Genomic DNA, 26,021 nt, shown 5'->3' with positions numbered 1-26,021 from the left:
GTGGTAATTCTTGCCAGCAATTTAAATCAAGGAGGGTGGTTTCAAGACATGCCAGGGTAAAGGACATAATTTCTGTGTTCTAGTACATTTAGATGGCAGAGGTTTTATTTCCCCAAGAAAGCCGCAACTGCAAGTTTGCACTAGAGAATTCTGGAAGCTTCTCTACACTGAAAACAAAGGTGGAAAGACACAAAGGTATCCTATCCATAAAGCCAGAGGGCTTCCCGGGGACTTCAACTTGAAGCATAACATGGTATTTTCAAACAATTTTCATCTCCTTCTACAAACCAGCTTCATTAGTTGATCTGAAGTCATTAGACCGTTGCTTATTCTGATGAAGTTTCCGATTCATAACCTGCTCCTACTAAAAGTCTGCTAACTCCACTGAAGTTTTATTGCCACAGTCATAAGAATTCAAACACGTTCATAAAACCTTGAGATCATTAAAATCCCTGTGTATAAAGAGCCCTAACATCCTGATTAAGTGACCCCTGAAGATTTATATTCCCATTTGCTTTTGCATGTACATGTTTCCATGATCTTAAAATACAAATCAGTTGAACAGATTTAAAGACAACTTCAGCACAGGTGGATTTCCCTTCCCTCAGCATTCCTGACCTCTAAATGGGAATACAATTGAGAAATGTGATATCATAAATGCTTGCTCAGCAGTAAAACAGAGCCTCTTTCCACATATCAAAGATCAATGTTGTAAACTTTTCTGACAGTATTGTATATGGCTGCTAGCTTAGGAAAGAAAAACCAATACAATATTCCTTTGGGGCACTGACTGACTAATGCAAACATATCCAAAGATAGAATTTTAGTCTAATTTCTTGAAGAAAAAAACCTGAAAAATTAAGCAAACAGTTTATAAACATGTTTAGCTTGATATTATATTTAGTGGTTTTATAACAACGAATTCAATGTAAAAAGTTGGTATTTAGGCATGCATTGAAAATACTACTAATGAGGTGACTAGAACCAGCAATGTACATGTAAAGTAATGACTCCTCCATCAGCAGAAAATTACTCATTAACAATGTGTTCTTAAGAAGTATTTTTAGTCATATACTGAATTTGATTATATCCCAAATAATACAATTTATAAGACAGAACTTGTAATACTAAGCTTCACTTTGTGGTAGATTTAAACTAAGAAGAAATCCAAGGCTACTCAAACATTTCTGAATAGACTGAACAATTTAACACATCACAAAAACTGATACGCAAAGAAGGGAGCTATAAAAAAAGGTTAAATCCCAAGATTTGCTACAGATACTGAAAAGAAAACAAGTCTTCATGTATTAAGACTTTTTTTTAAGTTAACGTGCTACTGCATAAAATTAGAAAAAAGCAATTTTATGGTGCATATTTCAAAAAATTCTGCTCTCAAATAATACCCCTTGCAAGCTCAAACAGAAATTCTGCCGAAGTGCCAAGTGATTATTTCCTACGTTGTATTCACAGGGTTATTTCAGGTTACTTGAAAGGGCTATGACAACAAACAAAATCCTGACAAAAGCCACGAGAAACAAGAAAACTCATCATTATTAATGAGAAAGTACTCCAACCAGCATTGTTTTTCAAGTGACATGGTTAATACACAAACACAAGACCATAACGGGACACTAAATACCACTTCACAAAGTAAAAACAGTGATTTGTTTTCATAAAGCCAGATGAACTCAGGACGTCTCATCTCACATTGCTGGCTGATCTTTTATTTTTATTTTTTCTGCTTGACTGCAATGATTTGGAAGTAGCTTTCACTTGGAATCCTTCTGTATTGCATTTTAGCTTATAACCAGTTCACATTGGCCATCCAGAAGAAAATTCAAGTTGCTAACTTCCCATGTTGTTGTAACACTAAGCTTGAATACAAAGCAGTGCCATTTTAAGCAGAGAGAAGACTGTTGTTGGCATCCAGCAGCTGTTGCTATTGTGATTAAAAAGAATTATACTTGAAGCACCTTAAAACCCACCCAGAATAAATCTCTAACTAGGAAGCTAAAGCTATGACTCACAACTGTATTTAGACTAAAAGGTAGTTTTCCTGTGTCTACAGTGGTGTTTAAATTCTCCAGTAAAATGACTCACCATGGTTCCAAAGGGTATAGCTCTTGAAGCATGATAATAGATGGCAATGAAGTTAATGAAGAAGGCAGTTCCACACACCATTGCTGGAATAAGGAAGGCTCCAATGAACATCTGCTTTATCCATCGCCTTCCTGTAAGAAGGGACATTCCAATGGGACTTGGTGAGATACAGTGTATTTCGTTTAAAAAGTTATCAGCAAGCCTCCAGAATTTAGGTGTTTGACGACTTATCCCCCAGAAAAGTGAAAGAATTAAGTAACAACATACTACATCGATACAAGAGCCAACAGTCAACTAACAGTTTTATCTGACTCCTGGCAACTCACAAGTGGCAGCATATTAATCAATTTATTAGGCCAGGTGAAAAGAGAGGAAAAGAGATACAGCGTGAGAACATTTCGGCTGAAGAACAGCATATGCTGACTAAGCTGGCCAAAGAAACCGGGGTATGAAACCTAAGTGTATATGTAAGCTGCAGATTAGTAGAGACAGAGCTGGCCCTGTGCAGAGCCTGCTCACACCCTGAGAGCACATGAGAGCTCAGCGCTGCTCCAAGGACAACTCAGCACTACGGCTGCTTTCAGGCAGCACCTGCTCCGGGTTGTCTTTACCCAACTAAGCTGACTCTATACATTCAGGATGCATTAAGGAACTGGCTATCCCTGGTATAAAGCAAAATGCCACAGCATTTAATATACAGCAAAACTGAACTCAGGTATCTTCAACAGCAGAAAAGGTAGAAGGAAAGCGATTTCTAAACCCCAGGCATAAAGCAAACAGCAACATTTGTTAGCAGTTATTACTAAGTTTAGAGATCCCCGAGGAGCTCAAAAAAACCCTCTTCGGACATACCTTAAGAATTTCCACTGCCTGTATTCCCTTCACTTTCTATGCTCTTAAATACTGTCTATATTTAAATTTAATACACCATACATGAATCTGTAACATGCACTAAATAAAAAACAGTCAGAAAACTAGCACATGCTTTTCAGGACCATCGTACGTATTTTCACCATGGGCCTACATAATCAGCATTTCACAGTTTGATACATGTTTGATCTGTAGAAAAAAATGCAAATCTGGCTCTACTATACAGCACGGTACATTTTAGAACAGAAACCCTAATTTATCTAGATCTGTTTTTCTACAAATCGCTGGGTTTATACACAAGCCACATGAAAGAAACATCTAACCGCCAAACTCAGAGTAGATTAGAGTGCAGTTGAGACTGAATACTAACAAGTATGTCGTGCTAAAAAGATACAAATCTTCTTTTGCGAACTTACCAGAATTATTTTTCCTAAAGCACTATAGAAGATAATAGATCTTGATTACTCTTTTATTGCAGCATAGGGAATGGATGAAGCTAGTGGACTGCAAGGATGTAATTGGTCGTAATTCAGAAGCATAGTGGGGAGGCACTTGAAGACAGCCTTTCCAAATCTGTTATGTCAATTTTATTGGGCTTCGGCTCTCTACTGATACTCATTTTGAATTTGCTAAGTATAAAGCAGAGCACATACTGAAAAGTAGAATAACCTTCTTTAATAGATGCTATAAACGGTTTTCTCCATCCACAATTAATGGTCTAGTAAGTACTGTATACTCATCCTTTCCATGTTAGTAAATATAGCCCTCCCAGTACCTATAGAGGAGGGCTACATAGGAGTCATCTGGAAAAGATGACATGAACTGTTAACAGCGTGTAACAGAAGAGGGAGAGACTATTATACTCTCTGGATGTCATGAGCCAAACAGTTATATACAAGAGTATAACTAGTAATTCATAAGATACAACTGTTAACAGTTATTTAGTTCTTACTACTTTTAAATTAACCAAAGACTTCAGCTATCTTTAGTTAGAAAATGCAGTCAATACTGAATAGGACATAATATGAAAGTTAAATATACTCAAAATATTTTCTGTTTATTAAGATTTTAATGGATTCCACCTGAATGGCCTAACTCCATTAGGACACTTCTATATTGGTGCAAATAAAAAAATAACAACTTCTCCATTTAACAATGTAATGAGAATGCTGAAACATGAAAACAATTTACCTCCTTGTCTAGCATAAAGGCTTCCTCCAAAATATCCATTCACTGGTGATGTTGCAGCATAAACAAATATAGCTGTACTAAGCATTGAGCCTCTCCTACAAGAAGTGATTTTTTTGGTAAATGGAATAGAAAAAACAAACAGTATTAGATCAAAAGATTACAGTAAAATATGTACATTTAGCAGAAGCAGTTATTTAATATTTTTAGGTAATATAAAAATTTAAAAGTGTTTAAATTGTAAAATCTGCATAAGAATGAGAACTGTTTGTATCCAAAGCTTCTGGCCAAGTCTAATTCAATCTGGGAAAAAGAGTTCCGACATACTACATTCTTTTCTAACGTGCATTTATTTTCGCTGGAGTACAAAATCTCACCTCTGACATTTGGATGTGTGTACCTTGTATATAAAGAACTGAACTACTTACATGACATACATTAAGTGTAAGATTCAACTATTGCAGATAAAAGGTACTCTGCTTAATATAAAGGCCAGTATTAACAAAAATATACGAAGATTGTGAATGATGCTTCTGCCATCCCTCAGGAATTAACTTTTAAGATCGAAAATGATCATCTTAGAGAAAATTAGAAGACCTGATTTAGAAACTATAAATACTATAATGAAGCCACAAATCAGCATGGAATAGTCGAATCACAAGAGTTTAGTCATTTTTAAATTATCTCCTCATTAAATGTTGAAGTACTCATTTTGGCATAATTTTCTGAAATTTTACAGGCAAAGCTAATAATTTTAGATCACAAAAGCCATCTCCAAATACATTTTTAAAAATCATGTCTAAGAATAGCAAGATATAAATGTTATTAATGAATAGAGCTGTATCCCCATGTCCCTCTGCTACTCTTCGACAGCAAAAAGCAGTAGAAGGTTTTCAGCCAGCTTGCTGCACTTTCTTCAAATTAGTTTTTCTGAGAGATTCCAGACTATTGGCATTTTGGCTTTTAATGAACCATTACTGGATGCCTGGCCTACTCAAATCAGTAATCTTTAGTACAACCGGCTTCCATGACTCCATGGATTGAACTAAGCAAATACACCTGCTGGTCACAGACACTAAAAGGAGTCTTATACTAACATTTGCTTCTTAGAAAATATAAGCAATAGTTCCATTTTAGAAAACTACTGGTTAGACAGAAACCAATTTTAACACTTCTCCTAACTTAAGCCAATTTAGAAACACATGCAAAACCCCAGAAGACCATGCACAGTCTGAAGCGACACATGTAAATCCAGGCTACCTGTAAAATGACCAGCAGATATTCATCTAAAATTATCTCTAAAATTTCCTATTCTCAAGCTTACTTATGTACTTATGTTTCAAATATTCTAATGGAAAAGCTTCTCAAAACAAAAACCAGTATTAAATTAATAGATGACATGACCAAATTTCACTGAGAGACTTCTAGTTGGCATCAGCTGCATGATCCCTAAGAGTTTTAGCAGACCTGAAGACACTGACAGGCAATCATTCTTGTAATTCTGGTTTTACAGCCTTTTTCACTCACATCATTATTTTCCTAAACGTGAGAATTGTCTGCATTAGATTTAGTCAATTGTTCCATTACACACCCAGAATTAAATTCACTTTGAAAGTGATATAAAGGCTTATCGCAATAAAAGACTAAGTGCACATATATTTTTAAAAATTACTGTTCTGACACATTTTACAACGACCATTATTAACTTACAGCATCCCTACAGTGCACAAACATTCTGAAATGGTTTCATTCCCTCCCTTAAAGGGCTGACATGCTGTACAATTAAAAACGTGTATGTCAGTCTATCCAGAAATGTAACCATGGGACACAAGGGGGAATAACACCATATGAAAAATGAAAATATGCCAAGATACTGGTACTACAGAGTGGCTTTTTAAACACACCATTAAAAGACAGCTAAATTAAAAAACAAGAGTTCTCTCTAGTGGCACATTAGAAGTATTACAACTTGTTAAAATCAATAGTTACAGGTGATATTCAAGGGAAAATAGAATAGAGATTTAAAATTTTAGTCATTGCTTAAAACAAAGCACTTGTAAAAGAAAAAAAACCAAAACATTCCCCCTAGCATCCAAAATCACAATCACTACAGAAACATTTGAAGTCCATCCAGGACACCAAAAACCTCAAACAGATAAAAGCTAAAGGAAGAAAACTAGGTGAACCACAAGTGGTGAGTTAAATTTAAACTGCCGTACTATTTGTTTGTTTTAAATTAATTCTCTCCAGTCAGGACCACAGTCCACCTATTGCTGGAGGTTTTACATGCAACACAGGCTGAGCAGTATCTGTTCAAAAGAACTTAAGAAATTAAATCTCCATTCCTGAGAAGACTTGTGGACAAGATTGGCTTAATGCATTGTCAGCAGTAAACAGCACTATTCACAACATAGCACACTCCTACTTCAGTCTTTACAGGACACGGCAGGGAAAACAAGGTAAGAAATACAGTAATATCTTGTCACTCCAGACAAAACCAGGAGTGATATATGTATGTTTTAACATTTACTTCCCATATACTCTACCCGTGATGCTGCAGAACAAACTAGTTTCATAATAAATCAAGTAAAAAGCAAGCATTAAAAGAATAAAATTAAAGGAGACCAACTCACATGGTAAGAGTAGGACAAAGTTTCGTTACAACTTAAAAGAGCTCTTCTGAATACTACAACTGATCTAAAGATAAAGACTAAAGACTCTCACACACTTTTTTCCAGGCCAGTTAGAACATTCATTTTTGTAATTATTTTGTTCATTTAAGCATTTATATGCGGAAGGCATGGCACAATTATACTTACTCTGTGTATAAATCTTCTATCATTGCAACAATAATGACGATAAGAGACACAGCAAAAATTTGACAACCAGAACCAATAAGCGATGAAAATATTAGAGGATGACTGGATGGTCTAAAAACATCTCCATGGACCTGCTTCCACCCGTACTCATCACCTAGATCTCTGTCCTATGAACAACAACAAAAAAAATTTTAAGTCTAGTCATGACAATTAATGACAAACATACAAGCTAGGCATAAATTAAAGGTTTGATTTATTAAAGCAACTTCGAGTGCAAGTATGTCTTTTCTCCTGAATGCATCAAATCTAGAAGAAAAGTTTACTTTTCAGATGCTTATGAAGACAACAAAAAATACTATCTGAATGTATGATGCAGTAAAATCTATCAGATTCCCTCCCTGTCCTTAAAATCCTCTGAATTGCTTAGGCTTCTATCACACACTCAGAATAGACCTCGTTTAACCTAAGTGTGGATATGAACATTAACACAGTAACTACAGACAGAATTCTGGGTTGCAACCTAGGAGCATGTTATAAAGAAAACCAGTAACACTTTCAAGACACACATAAGGCAGTTTTCTGTCCGATTGAAGAAAGCCATTGAGAGCTGCTAACACAATGAATGTATGAAGAGAAAACAATAAGCCTTAAAAAAAGATTTAAAAAAGCATGAATGCCGATCTTACCATATCATCCATTTCTTCCTCCTTGCTGTATCTTGCATAATCTTTTCGCAAAGTTCTCATTAGTATCATAGACACTAGGCCAACCAGAAAGATCACCATCATAAAAGAATTGAAAATTGAAAACCAGTGAATCTACAAAAAGAAAACACATCCCTAAAGTTTAGAACTGTAAATGTGTTTCAAATTTGTTCCAATAGGATAAATCGTTGCCTAGCAGGACAGCTTGTCAGCACTAGCTAAGTAACAATAAACCCATATTGTAACTAACACTACATTTGTAGAAAGTCCCACTAAAACTGGCCTGGGAAACACCATGCATAAAGCTTTTCAACAGCCAAGCTTGCTCATGACGAAGTTATCACAGCTTAAGTTAAGCACCAGCAAAGTTCAAACAACTGGCTGTCCCTTGGTAAAGGCAAGGCAACATGATGTACTGCTGCCTTCCTAGAGAAGAGGTTTAAAAGAGACATTCAGAGTCAAAAAGCCAAAGGAACCATTGCTTTGCACAGGACCAAAATGTGCAGCAGCATTATTTTGCCTCTGACAAGCACATCTTCTGGTTTTCACTGAGCTCCAAACAGAATCCAAAACCTCTAATTTCAGAAAGTAGTATAGCTCAGCATACTACCCTTAAGGAGATTACAACCACAGGTTTAAACCATCACAACTGATATTGCCAACTGGTTTAGGCTAATGCTTTTTGCTTTGCATTTACGTCAGTAAAAAGCATACATATGATGACCAATTGCAACTTTTCAGCTTACAAGTCGCACAGTTGTGTCCCTGAAACTTCATTGCTTCTGATCGTGTGAATGTATTTTCTTGAACTGCCTTGTATTTGCTGCAGGCTTGAAGCTTGCCTGCACATTTACTGAAGCACTCTAAAAAACTGGAGCCATCCTATTTGAGCAACAGAACTATCACTTAAAACCTACAGTCCTAGACCTGCCCGTTTCATTGTCCCAGAACATCTGGGACATGCAAAAATTCAAAGATGTCATCCAAAAATTCCACAACATCTTCTGAACTAAAGCAACCATTTCAAAGGGATATTTTGTAAGATTGTCTTAGAACAATACATACTCTGTGCTGAAAGAAAGATGGGTCAAGATACTTGTCAAATCGGTCTTCAAACTTCACATCTGATTTCTTCCATTTCACCTAAAGAGAGAAAAATTTACACTTGAAAAGCTCATTATAATATGTTCAGCTATACTCACATGGAGAAACCCAAAACACATTTTAGAAGTCATCCACTTCAGATGTTTTCTTCAATATGAATCTAGGTTTTCGTAAAAACAAGGGACTGATGTTCTTAAAAACTGATATCTACAGGTCAGACGTAGAATGAACATCAGCCACCTTGCCACCTTGCCTCATGGATCTAATCTTGTCTACGCTTATGTTTAAGAACAAGGAAGAATCCGTCTTGCACTGCCTCAGCTCTCACTGTCTCTGTGATACTAACCAGACACGAACTTCTAGTTGTCAAATACAACAAACCCTTTTCATGATTATATTCATATCATAACGATACTCATACTGACAGTGCCAAAACCCAAATCCATCAAATGACCCTATTTTTCAGTTTTGTCAAACGAATAGTTCAAAGATGATGTTGTTCTCCCCACAGCAGATAGTCGTAAAATGATGAGGCAATACTTTTGAAAAATCCTCCCAGATTTGCCCAAAATTTCAGAACAAAGGTTAGAGAAAGAAAGCATGTTTAAATATATTCAAGAATGACGTGCTAGAAAGCAGTGGAATTTTTCTCAAGATTTTTTTTTGCTGACAGCACACTCCCTTTTCTCAACATTTCCATGTGCTGCGTTGTATGAAGAGAGGCTTGTGGAGAACATTACCAGTGTTCACTGAGCGATGACAACATCGTCTACTTCTGCTCCCCCAACAGCAGCTGAGATCTGTTTTGCTGCCATGCACTGAGACCGGTAGGCAGTGAAATCATCTGTACCTAAATTCTCTGAACACAGTGCCCAAGAAAAAAGATGCGGTCTAGCAGAAGTGAGGGAAATCAGAAGATAGAAAAGCAGATTTAAAACAGATGCCAATAGGAAAGAAAAGGGCATAAACCGAGATGCAAGCTGGCTGGAGGGGAACTGGAGGAAAGGGATCAAGCTGGACCCTAAAAGACAGACATTAAAATCTTAAGAGCTACAAGCTAAAAGCTGCAACCTAAAATCTGTAAGACCACAGGATTCTGCAATCTAGGCACTTCAATTGCCAATAAATAACACTAAAACCAGCTGGAAAAGTATGCGTTTATTGCCATACTATTACATGGTAGCAGCATATTACTGCTATCAGTTACTCCACTAGGTGCACAGAGGACTGCTTTGGATTTGGAAAATTTAATCGTACTAATGAACTATATGGTGCTAACATGGTAGCACAAACTGTTTTTCAGAATTTTTGCAAGATTGTTTTTGTTTTAATTTTTAAATGCAATTTCAGAAATTAAACACAAATCTACACTAATTTTTTTTCAAAAGCATGCCAAGATTAGGAAATATCAGGGCTTTTAGTGATCTTGAAACAAATGCAGCCCCCTTGTGCATATCTTTTTAAAATACATGACAAGGAACTATCCTTTCCAACAGATATTCTCTTATTCAGTATAGAAGAAAGCATATAAATGTAGATTGAATACCCCTATCACTCACCACAGTCCTGAGACAGATTAAAAACCCCAAGACTCAAGTATTACTCACTTTAAGGTATGATACTAATGTTCTTCAGTTCAAATTACAACCTTGTTCAACATTAGTAGCTCAAAACACTAGTAGCTTTCAAGATTGTTTTAAGCAGATACATTTCTCATTAGAGCATCTGCCACTAAGAAGCACTGCTTAGAACACACCACCAGAGACAATCTGTGAATTAAACACGCCAGCCCCGTGATGCCAACAGAATTGGATAGGTAAGTCTTGAGCTCTGTATACTAAAAGTATTTTAGGGGAACATCTAATGTTATTTTCATTACTGACAGCTACTCAGTGCTGTCCATCTCTAAATTCACAGAGCAAATGCACTTCATAATGCTGGTGGAATTTGAAAATTTCAAAATTTCTACTATCAATTTTGCAGTAGAAATAGGGAGATTAGTGTAAATGTAATTCTAGAAAGCACATATAAAAACCAATTATCTGCACTTCAAACTGTACAACTCATTCAGCACAAGACAAATGTAATAGTGGCAAGAATACCCTCTGAAATAAAATATTATGCTGACACCTACTGCTAACACATTGTAGAAAAGCAATGCATTAAGAACTAGTTTCAGTATACAAATGTGGTGAACAGGAGAAGTGAACCATTACAGATTTAGGTAACATCAAATAAATAAGGAGGAAAACTGAAAAATTTAATTCATTATCTCAGATTAGCAAACATTGTTTATTCATTACCTTTTATCATAGCAATTCAATGTAACAGCAGAGGACTTCAGAGAAAACCTTACTAATAAGGTTATATAAATAAGACAAATTTCTACTGGAATTGCAAAAACAAAATAAGCTTTGATACTAAGTGCTTGCACAGTATGAAGGCTAGCAGTGGGGTTTGGTCCTAGCACAGAATCCAGTGCAAATCTATGATGTGAATGTCAGAGCTCCAAACATTAAGAAAATGCATACCTACTGGGGGGGTCCTCTATACTTCTAGTCTCCATACCTTTTGGGACATCTTCCTTTCCCACCACAACACTTTTCTGCAGATTATAGAAGCTTCAGTTTGTTTGAAGTGTTTCAAAAATCATCATTTTACATTTATTCTTAATAAACCTATCAAGGCTTTTCAGTAATGAAAAAAAAATATTTGAAGGAGTGAAGATGCATCTTTCTCTAATATAGCCTGATGTATCAATACATAGTTGTAGGTATACCAGTACCTATTTTTGAGCTATTTCACCATGTAGAATTTCTTATTACAGATGCATCACCAAATTACTTACTGAATATGACATCTGGATTTTTGTGTTTGGTACCAATTTCACCTTTCCTTCACTGGTCAGATTGACATCTACAATTCTATTTCCATTGTAACCAATTTCAAGTTTTTTGTAAGTCCAAAGGTAATAATCTTCTCCATTTTCATCTGCTTCTCCAACAATACCTGCATAGGAAACAAATGTAAGCATCTATTACAGGTATGCTTTTCAAATATTATGTTATTAATTTTTTTAAAATATACATTACAAAAGTTTTGCCAGCTAAAAAGGCAACATAACTACAGTAAAGACAACACAGCAGACCTCATGCTCTTCTTTTCAACTGTAATACCTGGATTACATCTTCAACGCACAGGTATCTGCCAAGAAGCATTTTGTAATGGCATTAAAAGAAAAAAGCATGCAGCTACAAACACTGCAGAAGAAACAGAAGACACAACAACAGTTCCTCTAATTTTATTTTGCATTCTTACGATAAACAACTAGCTGAATACAGATTTAATTTCTGTGAACAGACCTTAGACAAGACCTCTGTATTTTCCCATCTCCCGTCTACCCCTTCACTCATTTTTCTTCTTCTTAAAAATTTTACTTTCATTCTGTATTCTTCATTAGTTGACTCCCCAACACATACTTTTTGCTCTCATTTGCACAGAAGCTTCCAATGTTTGCCAAGAATAATAGTTTTTGACTACTGTCTCTGTTACTTTCACTGAAAAATTCAGAAAGTTATCATTTACTTGAAGATTTTTATTACCTCCAACATGGAAAGCTGCTCAGATGCTCCTGGAGCATCAGAACTCAACTGAACTCAATATTAGCCATGATTAAGTTCTTACTTTTCAATAAATTTCTGCAAAATGTCTAATCTACTACAGAAAAATTCCAGAGAATGTACTATGCTGGGGGGAAAAAAAAAGTCAAGTCTAGCAGTCACCAAGTTCAGAGGCTACAAGCGTCATCTTCAATGTCAAGAACATCATACCAAAGATCACCTACAAGATGGAAAACCACAATAAATGCAGCACTCAAGACATACAAAGGTGGGGGGGAGTGGGAAAACAAGTAGGTGAAGGATATAGAACACGTTATCACGAAGCAGCAAGTATATGAAGGAATGGCACTTGTGCATTACCTGTGCTTTTTAATTTTCACGGTGGTATTTTTCTGTCATGTTTTTTACTCATGCTCATCTGTCAGGATTGCCTTGTATATGCCATCCACATGAAACATGTGCCAGTTTGTGCCTATGCCATACAGCCTAGCACCTGGCATACCATCTGTTCCCATGGTAGTATCCAAAACCATGACAATACAGACCTCTAAACTACTTAAAGGACATTCTGATCAATCACTACCTGAAGGAGTGAACTAACACAGTGCTCCATATACTTAGGGAGATGTCCTGAAACACAGACAGTCAAGCCTAACCACTCCACTGTGGGGTAGCAATTCAGGAAAAAACAGAAAATGGAATCATTTTATCTGAATGCACTTAAAAAGATCTGGTTGCCTTTTTCAGGTCAGAAAATAAAGTGTAAACCTTCCAAAACCCTCAAACAGCAGTTTGAAGTCACTACCTTTAGTCATCAGCAGTTAAGAAAAGTTATTTTATGCCTAGTCTTTACTGAAAATAGAGTACTCCTTACTGGATATTTTGAGGACTTCTTAAGCAGAATTTCAAATATTAATGGTTGTGTGTATGACACCAGAAAGCCTTGCCAAGGTGGAAAACCACGAAGAACATAAAACATGAACTTAACTAAAGTTTGCCAGGAGACAGGAGGAGTGGCACAAATCCATCTGGATGAGCCCAGAGAAGTGAGTGGTCTGCTTTAAGAACAGAATTAAACAGAAGTTGCCTAGAATTCTCAGCAAACATTAACACCACCTGAATCCTTTTCTTTTAAATTCTTCAGAGAATACCTACTTTCTTTTGATAGCACAAAAAAAAGGACTCTAGCCATTTATATTTAGGGAACAAAATTTTGGTTTAATCTGGCTACAAGATACAAATCAACAATGAAAAAAAGAGTGGGTTGGGTGATACAGTACAGACAATACATGCTGGCTAGCAGGGTTCTCAGAAAAGGTAATCCAAATGAAGTGGATCAACATGATAGCCTTCAAATAGTAACAAAAAAGCCATTTCAGCATGAGATATTTTTAATGCAAGCTGAGGGTAACCTGTTCTGGACACTATCTTAATAAAACAAAAAAGACTTCTCAGTATTCAGAGTATTTCAGAGGTGCCATCATAATTACTAAAGTTCGTACCCCTATGTATTTTAAGCAGTCCTGATAGTAGATAATGTTTTTCATTACAGTTACTGAAATTAACAGCTATGCGATGACATTCAATCGAGCAAAAGATATTAGTTTTCCTTGGTATCTCTACCACCACATTACGTGGTACTAGTCAAGTCTATACAACGCAGTCAAAGACACCAACAAGCTGGTGGAGCCATGTGTACTGTATCAGTTATGCCATATTCGTAACAGAAATATATATAACAAAAACTGTTCAGTGAGCAGCAAGTCTCAGAGCTTTAAGTTTTAGGCAGCATTCAGAGCCTGAAATATTCCTATTGTTGAACAGTGACCCATCAAAACCAGAATTAATGCAGATAAGCTATATTCACAGTTTTCTAAATTGTACTTGGAACCCAAAGATCAGAAAGACTTGTTCAGACTTACAGATAAACACTTCTGATCAGTTCAGGTGTATCCATTCCTTTCTCAGCCCCCCATGAAGAACTGATTAATTTTTTGGAATAAAAGCCAGGGTAATATTGACTGACCAATCTGCAATCCTGCTAGTTATACCTAGCCCTCAGGAGACACAGGCCAAAATCTTCAGCACCGCTTGCTTTCACACCTGATGTCAGATTATATCCTTGCATAATAGTACCAGTACTTACGATGCTGCTGTCATCTATTAAGTATCACAACTTGAGGTCCTGGTTCCAAACAACTACCAAAACCAGCTTCTTAATGTCATATGAAGATGATACCTAGATTCTGCATGTTTGTTAGCTGTAGCATTAGGAATGACTTCTTGCGCATACAAAGCATACTATGGAAGAACATTAAAAACACTGGAATGCAGTAAAACAGATTTTTCAGCTGAGAGCATAAAATTTAGTCAGCGTGTAGAAGATTTAGTAAGTATTTGCTCTTCAGTATTTGAAGTGAGAAAAAATATTCCCAAATAAGATCAGAAAAATCAGTCCTAAAAAAGAAAATCTCCAAGACTCACTAGCCATACAGGATTGCAAAGAAGTCAGCTTAGCATCCATCATCCTTGGGCAGTCTAAAGCCTACATAGCTGCCACTAGTCTAGGAAAATCATTCACTGATCTTCTGCTGAAAGGCGAAAAGCATTAAAAATATTGTAGCAATAACTGTCACTCATGGATGTTTTAAAAAGCCTACCAGCAATTGTGCAAGAAGAATCGTAAAAGCCACACAGATTAATTAGGGTCTACTCCAAGCCCTGCCACAGAGCTGTTACACACACTAAGCAAATCAGCTGAAAAGAACAAATACAATATATGAGTACTTCTCCTGTCAGGCATTATAACGTTATCTCTTAAAAACAGATACATTAAAAAAAGCAAGAGCCCTCCTGGCTAGCAGATAAATAATAAATAAATAAAACACTAGGCTGGGGCTCATGTTTCAACAGCTAGCTACTTTATAAAAACAATTAAAATTATAAGAAAGAGATAAAAAAGGTGTATGTCAGAATGAATGAATGATGGGTAACATTATTCAGAATACCATCTATCAAAGAACTTCTGTCATGTGGCTTGAAACGTATTTTTGTAGGTGTTGCGAGGTTTTGTTTATGTTGGGGTTTTTTACCTCTTTCTCAGAACACAGGCAACAAAGACCTTACCTTACAAAGTATTTTGTGGTGCTTTTCCTTTCCCTTCAGTTTACATCTACAACAGGGAGATTAGGGCTTGGGGAGTTTGACTGATTGCTATCAATGCAAAATGTAATCTGCAGAGCACTCTTTACTAGGTATGTGATCACAGGTTACAAGGGAGTGACAAAACACAGAGCTTAGGAGACAATGGCAATAAGGACACAAATTTTGATTCAAGACACAAGTACGTCTAAGCCCAGATTAATAACACTCAGCAAGTGCAATTTTAAGAACTGTATAAGAACAAACAAAATAAAACTATTTCATATAACCACAGACTGCGCATGCAAAACTGTTTAAAAGTTACTAAATTACCATAAAAATAAACCAAACAACTCTTGTGTTATTCATAAACACAAGAACTAGCAAAATAAAGCTAAAACATTGAAAGAGTTATACAAAAAACTGTTATTCATGAACACATTAACACGGATCTTATATCTGACCTAATTACCACTTACTTGAACATTTAAAAGAATTTAACCCTAAGAACTTAGTATTATTACATCAGTGCTTGAGAAACAAAAGAGCTTTTCATTGTTGTTGTAGTTCACTAGTATAAGCCATCCAACTGTACTTTCAATGCAATAATCCTTCAACTTATTTGTATTATTTGGTTACGTAAGTTCTACATACTTGTGAGATTCTCATAATGAAGTTTAATCATTAAATTACTTCATGAACCCCACTAGCACAGGACTCCCGTAGTTGTAATCAATTTGTTTATGCATAGTATCACTCACCCCATATCGGCAAGTCATCAATATACATCTGGTACCAATAGTGATTTTTGATAGCATAAACAAATGCATCTCTTCTGCCTTTGTCCAAGTCAATTTCACAGTAAGTAGTCTGCATTACATCGTCTGCAAAAAATTAAAGCACAGTTAATGATTTATTAATGAGCTGGCTCAAAGCAAGGCAAACCAAGCAAATGAAGGAATGGACATTGCTGGAGTCTTTAACCCCCTCCTGGCTATCCTCAAGTAGGTAACAAAAAAGGACATTTAAAAAAGAACCATTAAAGCAATTACATGATTGTTTTTGTAGTTCTAACTTTCCACCTGCAGAAGTTGCCCACAGACTGGATAAGGAAAGGTTTCAAAGTATCCTTTTGTGGCTTCACCCACACTAAATTGAGATCCATTTGCTGATGGCAGCTTTACCTGGACAGATCATGAGACCTCTTTAACAAGAGGTATGAAATTATTAACAAATACCTAAAACTGTGTACGATATTATCTCTCCATTTTAGTATAATAAGGCTCACTGACTAGCAATACTGTTTGTAAAAACGAAAACTTTTTAAAGTTCTCAGCAATTTTCAAGAAACTACCATAAAGGAAGAAACAAAGCAATCGTGGTAAAGGTAGAGAAAAAGGACAGAAGACAAAAATAGGAATAACGCAAAGAATGCGCAAGAGGCTGCATTTGGAAATAAAATAAATCCACCTCTTTGAGCCAGAAAGCTATTTTTCCCCATCTACAATTCATAAGTAATGCAGTTAGCAGCCGTTTTTTCACAGCCCAATTTCCTTCCCTAATGTTTCCTTTTCAAATGAAACAAGACAAAAGAGCTCATATTTACAAGAATTCCGGCAGCAACAGATTTAGAGACAAAAAAATCTATTTGCTTCTTAGTGAATGTTTTCACTCTGCAAATATGTGAAACAAAGTGAACGTAAATAATTCCAGCTCCCCCTCCCTCCTCTTTTTGTCATCACTGGAATCAAGGACCCATTTCTAGTAGATAAAATTAATTTGTGCCCCAAGTACAGCTCTAATCTGTATCAAAATTCAGCTTACTTTCTCCTATACACTAACGGCAATATAAAGCTTAGAAAGAAAATCAAATCATCTGCACAAAAAAAGCACCAGCAAGTAGAATATTTCTAACACACAACATTATTTCTCTGATAATGACAATTTGTCAAAATGAAAATATGCACAGTATGCCTGGTCAAGCAAAACTGAAGCAAAGCCTGGTGAAGCAAGACAGTAAGAACCAGCCAAGAGCAGTCCTGCATAGTTGCAGTGATTTCCTGTAGTCCTAGAGAAAATAGTGCCCCTGGCTATTCTGGAATGGATGCATCTTTCTCCTATTTCTTACAAAAACTTTAGTATTTTCTATTTTTGTTTCTTCCAAGACCTAATGAATGCACTCTAAGCTTCATTTTTTCACTGGGGGGGGAGGGAATCATTTTTATGATTATTAGGCAATAAACCTTTTGCTGGGACAAAAGAGAAAAACAAAACCATTCAAGTCAACGACTGTCCCAACAAGACTTTTAGACAACTCCAGGACCCGAACTGGTACATTCAGGAGAGGGAAGCTGTCAAAGCTGGCACCACAGCTGAAACACAGACTTACAAATTCAGGCCTCATTTATGACTACTGAGCTGGATCCTATACTTTTTGGACTATGTTCCCCAAAAAAATGCCTCTGCTTGGCACTTTTTCACTTTAACAGATTTTTTTGAGTCATCTTGACATTAATTAAAAGGAAAAAAAAAAAAAAAATCAGAATCCCTATCTTCTGGATTTGTTGCTAAGTAGGGACTAATTCTTTCCAAAATACTTGGCACTTTATTGTCATTCTTTAGCAGTTTCATACTATATTCAAACAAAGGATAACGTCTTTCTAATGTTAAATTTTTTAACTCACAAGGCTTTCAGACCCCTGAAATAGCTCTCTCTCCAGTGACTGTTCCTGATTGATAGATTTGTATAAGGCTGAGTTTCTGATTAGTTCTGAGATACGAATGCTTCAAAATGTAGGAAAAAAAAAAAAAAAAAAAAAAGGACTTTGAAATATCATTTGAAGTTAAATGACTGTACTGACATCCAACCAGGCTGCAGATAGCAGCATGCCACCAAAAAACTGTCTTCATCCATTTTTATGCGATTTTACTCCCGGTATTCAGAACGCCAAAAGACATCACAGTGATATTACAATCAACTGTGGATCAACTATGTTACGAGTTACTCCAGTGCACATACACAAAACCCCAGCAGAATCATTAGAAACAACCTCATTCAATTCTTGCAAAACATAGGTGTGACTTTACATATGGTATGTGATTTCACTGTCAGCCATACTACACAGTACTGTTCCCCTCACCTTCCCCTAAAACAAGTGAATGAAGGCAAGAGGAATGAAGACAAGTGCTCCTTTCTCCAGCTACTGAGAACGGTGAAGCTGTCGTTTAGTTACAGGACAGCATTAGATGGTTAAGCTTAAGTCCACTGTGTTAAATGATTACGTGAAAGCAGTTCAGAAGAACATTCAGTGGCTGGGGAAGCTGAAGTCTACTTCCCTACAGCTTTACCAGATCTAAAGTTTTGCATATGTTAGTGCTTATCCAAGTTATGGTTGTGTGTGCATCCAAGAGGACTGTGAAGTCAGAGGTATATTTTGTGTTGTGTCTACATCAGGGACGTAAAAGAGGTAACATCTGCTATATAATACAGCTTCAGTAACGTCAATAGCACATTAAGCAAATTTTAAAAGGGCATGAAAGCAAGACTGATTACAAAAGCAGGTGTGCTTATGCCAGATTTCAAATTTCCTATGAAGTCAGATCAATCGGGTTTTATTCAAACATATAAACCATAACCATATAAAACCTCATTATATTTGACCATCTCCTAGTACAACACTGAACATCATCCTGAATGGCTGCCATATTTTCTAAAGGTGTTGTAGAAGGAAGTCTTGGGCAAGGAGTTCTCGCTTAGAAGTATGGTCAGTTAATAACATTTCTAAATAAGCCCAAAATTCAAGTATGTTAAAAAACCCTTTTCCCCTTTAAATTCATATTCTCTAATTGGTATTGTATGGCAATGTCAAAAATTAATTTTCTCATTGAAGTCGCTACGATCCAAATGTTCAATACATTTAATAATTCACTAGGTCTCAGATGTAATGTAGAAGATGTCAATTCAAATTCTTGAATAAAGAACTTGACATACTACATAAAAAGCATTATTACTCTAAATTTAGCTTGACAAGAGAATTAAGCCAACTGAAAACCTAAAGTCATATTATAATATAAGTGTATGTTAATAATCCATTACTTTCTTCACAAAGATATTTATACAGATTTGAGACCTGTGATATAAGAACAACATTGTCCATATTTGTAACAAAAGGGAAGTCCAGCTATCCTATATGGTCGCAGGTAGCCTTTCACATGACACATTTTTAAATACAAGAAGAAACACTACTTCATGGATTCTTGAATACACTGTAGATTTGCCCCACCAGTCACCACTACAAGCATTCAAGTGCAAACCTCAATTCTCAGCAGAACACATTTCTGCAGAGCCATAATTTTCTTATTCTGTTTCAAAAATACAGGCAAGGTCCACTGATTCAATGGACAGTTTTACTTATGCAGTCTATGGTACTTCAGTTACTGACAGCTGCAGCCTAAATAATTCTTTGAATATGATGAAGAACATGCAGTTTCACGCTTACCTGCTACTACTGTCCAGTCAAACTATGTTGAGAAGAAGGGAACTGGTTTTTATTGCAGAAGCTAATTTATTAGAACAATTCTAATTCCCCTTTACTCACTCTAGAGCATAAAAACCTAAAAGTATATAATCCAAGTCTAACTTATACTCTTACAACACTCTTTAAAGAGGAAAAATACCTTTAATTGTTAGTCTTGCCATAATCCCAAACACACATGAGGAAAACCATGATTACCTGTTAACTCAGAACTTAGATCTAATTCACGTATTCATAAAGAAAATCTGTACAAGTCTTTCAGATGGTCACGCCAACATTTTGAAAAGCAGGTGCCTATGGTTAGGTATTTAGATGCATATTCAAGCATCTAAATGATTATTGAAAGGTACTTGAGCAGCTCTTAATTATTTCAGCTGTAGATTTTAGATACTCAACACTCCTTGAAGCCGTATCTTTTACTTAAGAACATATAAATCTATTAGTGCCAAAACATAAGCTTCTATTTACTAATTAAAAAAAAAAAACCACAAATCACCAACAAAACTGTTTCAACTTCATTGCAGCAACTTCTGGACCACTGGTGCAGAGGTGGGAAGATGGATCAATCACAACAATGAAATAAAATTTATCCATTACAAAAAAATTTCAATTTCACTAATATAATCCAGTTACAATTTTTTTTTAAAAAGTGAACACTTCAGCCAAGAACAAGATCTACCATTAAAGAGTCACCAAAAACTGAGCTACCATCACATTTCAAGAAAAGAATTCTTTACACAAATGCTAAATTTTAAGGGCTGGTCTATGAAATTTAAATTTTCTTACATGCATTGGATATAAATTGTACTGGTTTTATGGCAGCTTTTAAGCCTGTTAAAAATGAATCTCAGATAGCAATCTTTTGTTCTGGGTTTTTAGTTTAAAAACCAGTGTATCACGGGGATTTGGATTTCAACAAATTTTACATAATTTTATATTAAATAAGTACTAATAACTACTGCTACAATTAATTTATACTTGTTACTCTGAAATTTGGAAAAAAGGATATTTTAATACTTTTAATAGCAGATTAAATATAGTAAAATAGAGTTGACTCCCATTCAGATTTCACTTCATGGATCCACTGCCAGAAATACGAAAGCACTTCCTGCTACAGAAGCTGCTGGATGCCAGCTAACAGCAGAGATTATTGTCTTCAACTTTCATCCAGAGGACACAGATTGTAAGGGAAAAAACTAGAATTGCACATGGACAGCTTCCCAGATCATGTACAGATACTTAGTCATCAACCAGCTACCATGCACCATCTGCTTTATAAAAAACATCTGACCTGCAGCCACTTTGGTTCCTAGTTAAATTCACTGCAGGTCCAATACAGATTGGCAATCTACACAGAGCACCAATGTGTTAATAATAATACAATTTTTAAAAGCAACAAAGGACATGGATGAACAGGAATATCCCAACCTGCTGGGAAATGTACTAGCACATCAATCACTTACACTTACAAGCCATAAACACCTGATTCTTTTTGAAATCTCTACTCTTTCGTACCCATTCAAAGCCTCTTTTGAACAACATCATGCCCAGTCTGTCTGGAAGAATATACCCAATATAGCAACTACATACCTGGTATGCACTAGTAAAACAATTAGAGGTGCAATTAGAGCTGAAAAAACTAGTATGAGTGGAAGATAAGACCTTAAACTCTGAAGAAATTGCAATAGATAATACCTATGATAAAGAAAATCTAAAGCTTTCTGTGTCAAAACATCAGCACAAGCAGTTGTGAATCAGAATTTGAAACGCCTAACCTGAAAGCAAAATAAGACTCAGGAAAACAGGTTTACCTGTTGTAAAGAACTGTGGAAGACAACAGATAAACTAATCTGGCAGGGACATAATCAAAACCAAAACAATCACAAGGTACAAAAATCACAGCACTTTTTCACCACTCTGTTAGTCCAGGATGACTTTGACTCCCTGTAGTTCTTAATTCCAGAAGACTTCTCTTAACCAAATAGCAATGGTATCAATTTCTACGTATTGAGGAGCTGGAGCTTGTTACCCAAGTCGTACTTATTTTTGTTTAAGAAAACATATCTTAAGTATCTTTTTCCTAAGTGTTAAAGAATTACTGAAACAGAAACTCATTAATTTCTCCATTATTAAAGTACTTTACAGAAGTATTTGAGAGTGTATTCACAGAAGAATGGATTTGTCCAATGCTCTGCTTCTGCATATTTCCCTCAGAAATGGCAGAAAATACTCTGGAAAGCTAAACTACATCTGACTACAGATTATAAAGTGGTCACAAGAGGAGACAAAAGATAAACTGAAAGTTTCATCTATCTCATGTTATTTCAGGAAAAATTAGATGAACATGCTTTACAAATCTAAACCAGTCTGACTACTGCACGTACTTCTGGGACAACAGAGGCTCTAGCTTTTAGAATAAATTAACTATGGATAATCTTCAGAAAATAAATCTGGGAATAGGACACTTCATAACAGTAAACATTGACTCACAAACCTTCCAGTCTTTTCAATTTGGTGCTGCATCTAGAGAGTGCACTTGTCACTGGAATAACACAATCTCTTTGTAAAGATGCGGCAATTAAAGGAAGTAAAAATTACACATATAACTGGCTGTAAAAATAAATATTTATCATATTCTGACAATAGAAGTTTTACTTAATCTTCACAGCCATGTTGAATTGCTGCCAGTTGCCTTCTCTGTTCTTTCCATTTTGCATTTCTGAGCATATGCTATGCGGTTTGACAGGAAAACTATTTCCCCTATATTGAATAAAACCTTCAGCAGGCTACAAGTCTTGCAAACCGGTAACAGGACTGTTTTCCAGTGTTTGTGCAGGTACAGTTCCCTTCTTAAAAGAAAGATTCAACTCCAAATTCCTCTAATGCAGAGATGCTATCCCTTACGCGACTTAAAAATTTATGAAGAATTTATTGTTTTAACAAACTTTTAATCTTTTATTCCACTTATCCTACTTATAACAAAAACATAATCAAGTCTCTTATTTTGCAGATGTCCAGTTTTGGATAAAACTTTTGTAACTTACAGAAACTAAGTCCCATCTGATTGCAAATGCTTAGACAAGAGATACTACGCTTAAGTTCTCCGTCCAGTTAAGCACTGGTGACGCAATGAAGTGTAGCCCTCAAAGAAAAAAAAAAAACATATACACAGAAACTCAAATTGGATTAAATATATAAATGTTAAAATTCAATACAGACAAAAAGAATCTATTATTATTTGAAGCTCTGCAACTACCAGTTACAGATATCTGAAGGACTCTGGGTACCAAAACACACACACAGAAATTATGCAACAGAAGACTCAGCCCCTAACACCAAGAAATGTATTTGCAAAAGAAGTTAAATGTCATCTCTGGAACAGTATGGAAAGAGGGAAAGGGCAAGATACAACAGAAAAAAAACAGACCAGCTCCATCCCGACTGGCATATGAGTTAGAGCCAATAATATAAAGGTATTTGTCAAAGGTATTTTAAACTAGACAGTAACCAGAAGGATACAATAATTAACTTTGTGTTAAGGTAGAACTTTGAGATGTTGAGCCCTTGCTACTCCTTTCCAACTGCAGAGAGTCTGCAAGTATTCAACATCATAGGAAAAAACTACATCTTCAGAATTGATAATTCCAGAATATTAATTCCAGTAAACATACTTTTAATCATTCATACGCAGAAAGCTTAGTTTTACTTTATAAAATGTAATCCGTTACTTCAGAAGCATGTATCTGCTGCAAGCATCTTCCTTAAATGGCACATAGATGAAAACTTTACTGTAAACTGAAAAGCCAATGGTAACAGACAAACTTGCAGGGCATTTCAAGCAACAATACGAAATACACTCAGTTGCTAGCAGCAACAAACTTTCAGTCCTTCTAATTCAAGAATCAAGTTTTAAGGGTTTGTGGGTTTTTTTAAGTGACTAAATGCACTTTCAATTGCTTACCTTTAAATTTGATGTCAAGACCACTAAATTCCAATTCAACTCCTTGAAGTGCCTCTCCTAGGGTTTCATGGTAATGGCTGATGCTTTTTTTTGATCCCACACAGAAAGGAAGGGAGAAGTATTTGTATGTTTCTTGGCGATTGTGGTAGGGTCCTACTGTATTCATCCATAAAACAACTTCCTCTTTATCTTGGTACTGAAAAATAAAGTTATTGAGTTAGATGAGAAGCCCAGCAGAATAAAAATATTCAAGAAACTCTCATTCATATTAACTAGCAAGGTTAGTTCAATCACAGGCAACAGTTACATTTAAAGACAGTCAGGTATTTTTGTCTTTGTCTGGCAGGGATTCTAGGATAAGATTTTTCAGACTGCTTTCCCACAAAAAAAAAAGGCTTAGTTGATAATACAGTTTCTTAAAGCCTATCACTGAAGTATCAGAAGAGGGGGATTCATACAAATTTAACAGAGAAGCAGAAGATGCAGAGAGCAGAAGTGGAGAAAAGCAGAAGTCTCAAAAGTAAATAAGTTTTTACGATTTTTGTGAAACACACATTGGTTAAAAGTAAAACTCTACTCATCTCCACTGAGAGAAAGGAAGTATCAGACTAACATCCTGTCAAACAAGATCTTAGCAAATAAATCAGGCAATCTACCCATGGTAACAGATATACTGAATTTTCCTAAAACACAACTGCTTTTCATTTTTGTAATGGTATAAATTACATTTGAAATTCCCAGAAGAGCACAATGCCGCACCGGAAGCACTAAAATTAAACTGTGGCATACCTACAGTAGCCAAGAGACAAAAAAGTCAGACAGAAGGACTGTATTTTGATGCATTTCCAACATTCTCACAATGAAAAAACAGAACAGCAAGGATCTGGTGGCTGCCATGAAATTCTGTGGGAACATCCACCCTTCACCTTCCACAGCTACTGTTAGCCAGTAAAACTTATTCCAGTAATTTTTTTCAAGGCCTTATAACTTTTCAACAACAAAAAAGTCCTTAAAGCCATTCATCTATCAGTATTCAAATACTGCATGAATTCAGGAGAATTAAGTGATTTGAAATCATTACTTGCACTATATCGGAATGCATCTGGATAAGGTATCAGGTTTGCTGGTTACTACAAAGCCTCTCACCCAACACAACTCCTCCACCTACTACAATTTCAACAGATTAGGAGGGACAGTGATCTAACTTTTAAGGCAGGAAAAAACCCTGCTTATAACTGTACACACATGCAAGCACAATCACCATATAGATCCCAATTTTTTTTTAAAGTACAGAAGAATAAAGTACTATTCTAAAACCAATATGCAAACACAGAACACACTGGAGAGGAAAAGAAAGTCAAATGTTAATTAGCTGTAACTATTTCATAGAGCACAGCTGAAATACTGAATACAGTTCTGCATCTCCCTTTTTAACAAATGAACAGAGGCTTCAACTCCATTTATTCTGAATAACCACAGTCACACTGACAGGTTAAGTCAGAAATAATTGGTTACACATGGAATGCAATAAATTCTTCAGATGAGGTGTTTAAAAGTTAAACTCAAGGATTTAAACAAACATGCTTTGGAAAATAATTTAATCCCTTTATACTAACATGTCATCTCAATTACAAGCCTCATCTTTTTGTTTACAAAGATGCACAAGGGTCATTCCAGCCTCTTATGTGAGTGATCTCCAACAAGAAACTTTAAATATTTTACTAATCTCATTCTGAGCTGCAGCAGAGACCAAACACTTGTAAGTTTCACAAACCTGCCCATTTGCAGACCATATACTTCAGAACAATTCTGACAGGTAAAGAATGTCAATGACAGAGCAAAGAAAGAGTAAACAACACAGCAAGAGAAGGCAGACATTCCTCCCCTCTGCCAGCAACCAGCGCAGCACAGTTGTCCAACTTCACAGAAAGTTGGGAAAGAAGGAAGAAAGAAAGAAAAATCACAGTTCCAGCCCCCTC

General features: G+C 35.9%; 1 protein-coding gene across 1 annotated transcript in view; it reads right to left on the bottom strand.

Annotated features, from left to right (window-relative positions):
- TM9SF3 (transmembrane 9 superfamily member 3) overlaps window positions 1-24,232 on the bottom strand; it is a 38,877-nt gene extending 14,645 nt beyond the window's left edge. Inside the window, exons 1-8 of the mRNA XM_009576300.1 lie at window positions 24,043-24,232; window positions 16,308-16,430; window positions 11,634-11,794; window positions 8,747-8,824; window positions 7,664-7,795; window positions 6,978-7,144; window positions 4,162-4,256; window positions 2,101-2,231 (exon numbers count right to left, since the gene is read on the bottom strand). Coding sequence (XP_009574595.1) covers window positions 2,101-2,231; window positions 4,162-4,256; window positions 6,978-7,144; window positions 7,664-7,795; window positions 8,747-8,824; window positions 11,634-11,794; window positions 16,308-16,430; window positions 24,043-24,208 — 1,053 coding nt within the window. The 5' untranslated portion in view covers window positions 24,209-24,232. The remainder of the gene's footprint in view (window positions 1-2,100; window positions 2,232-4,161; window positions 4,257-6,977; window positions 7,145-7,663; window positions 7,796-8,746; window positions 8,825-11,633; window positions 11,795-16,307; window positions 16,431-24,042) is intronic.
- Between the last annotated feature and the right edge of the window lie 1,789 nt (window positions 24,233-26,021).

This window comes from Fulmarus glacialis, unplaced genomic scaffold (assembly GCF_000690835.1).
Source record: "Fulmarus glacialis isolate BGI_N327 unplaced genomic scaffold, ASM69083v1 scaffold30824, whole genome shotgun sequence".
Lineage (NCBI taxonomy): Eukaryota > Metazoa > Chordata > Aves > Procellariiformes > Procellariidae > Fulmarus > Fulmarus glacialis.
The sequence above is the reverse complement of the archived record's forward strand: the minus strand, read 5'-3'. Positions and strand labels throughout refer to the sequence as shown.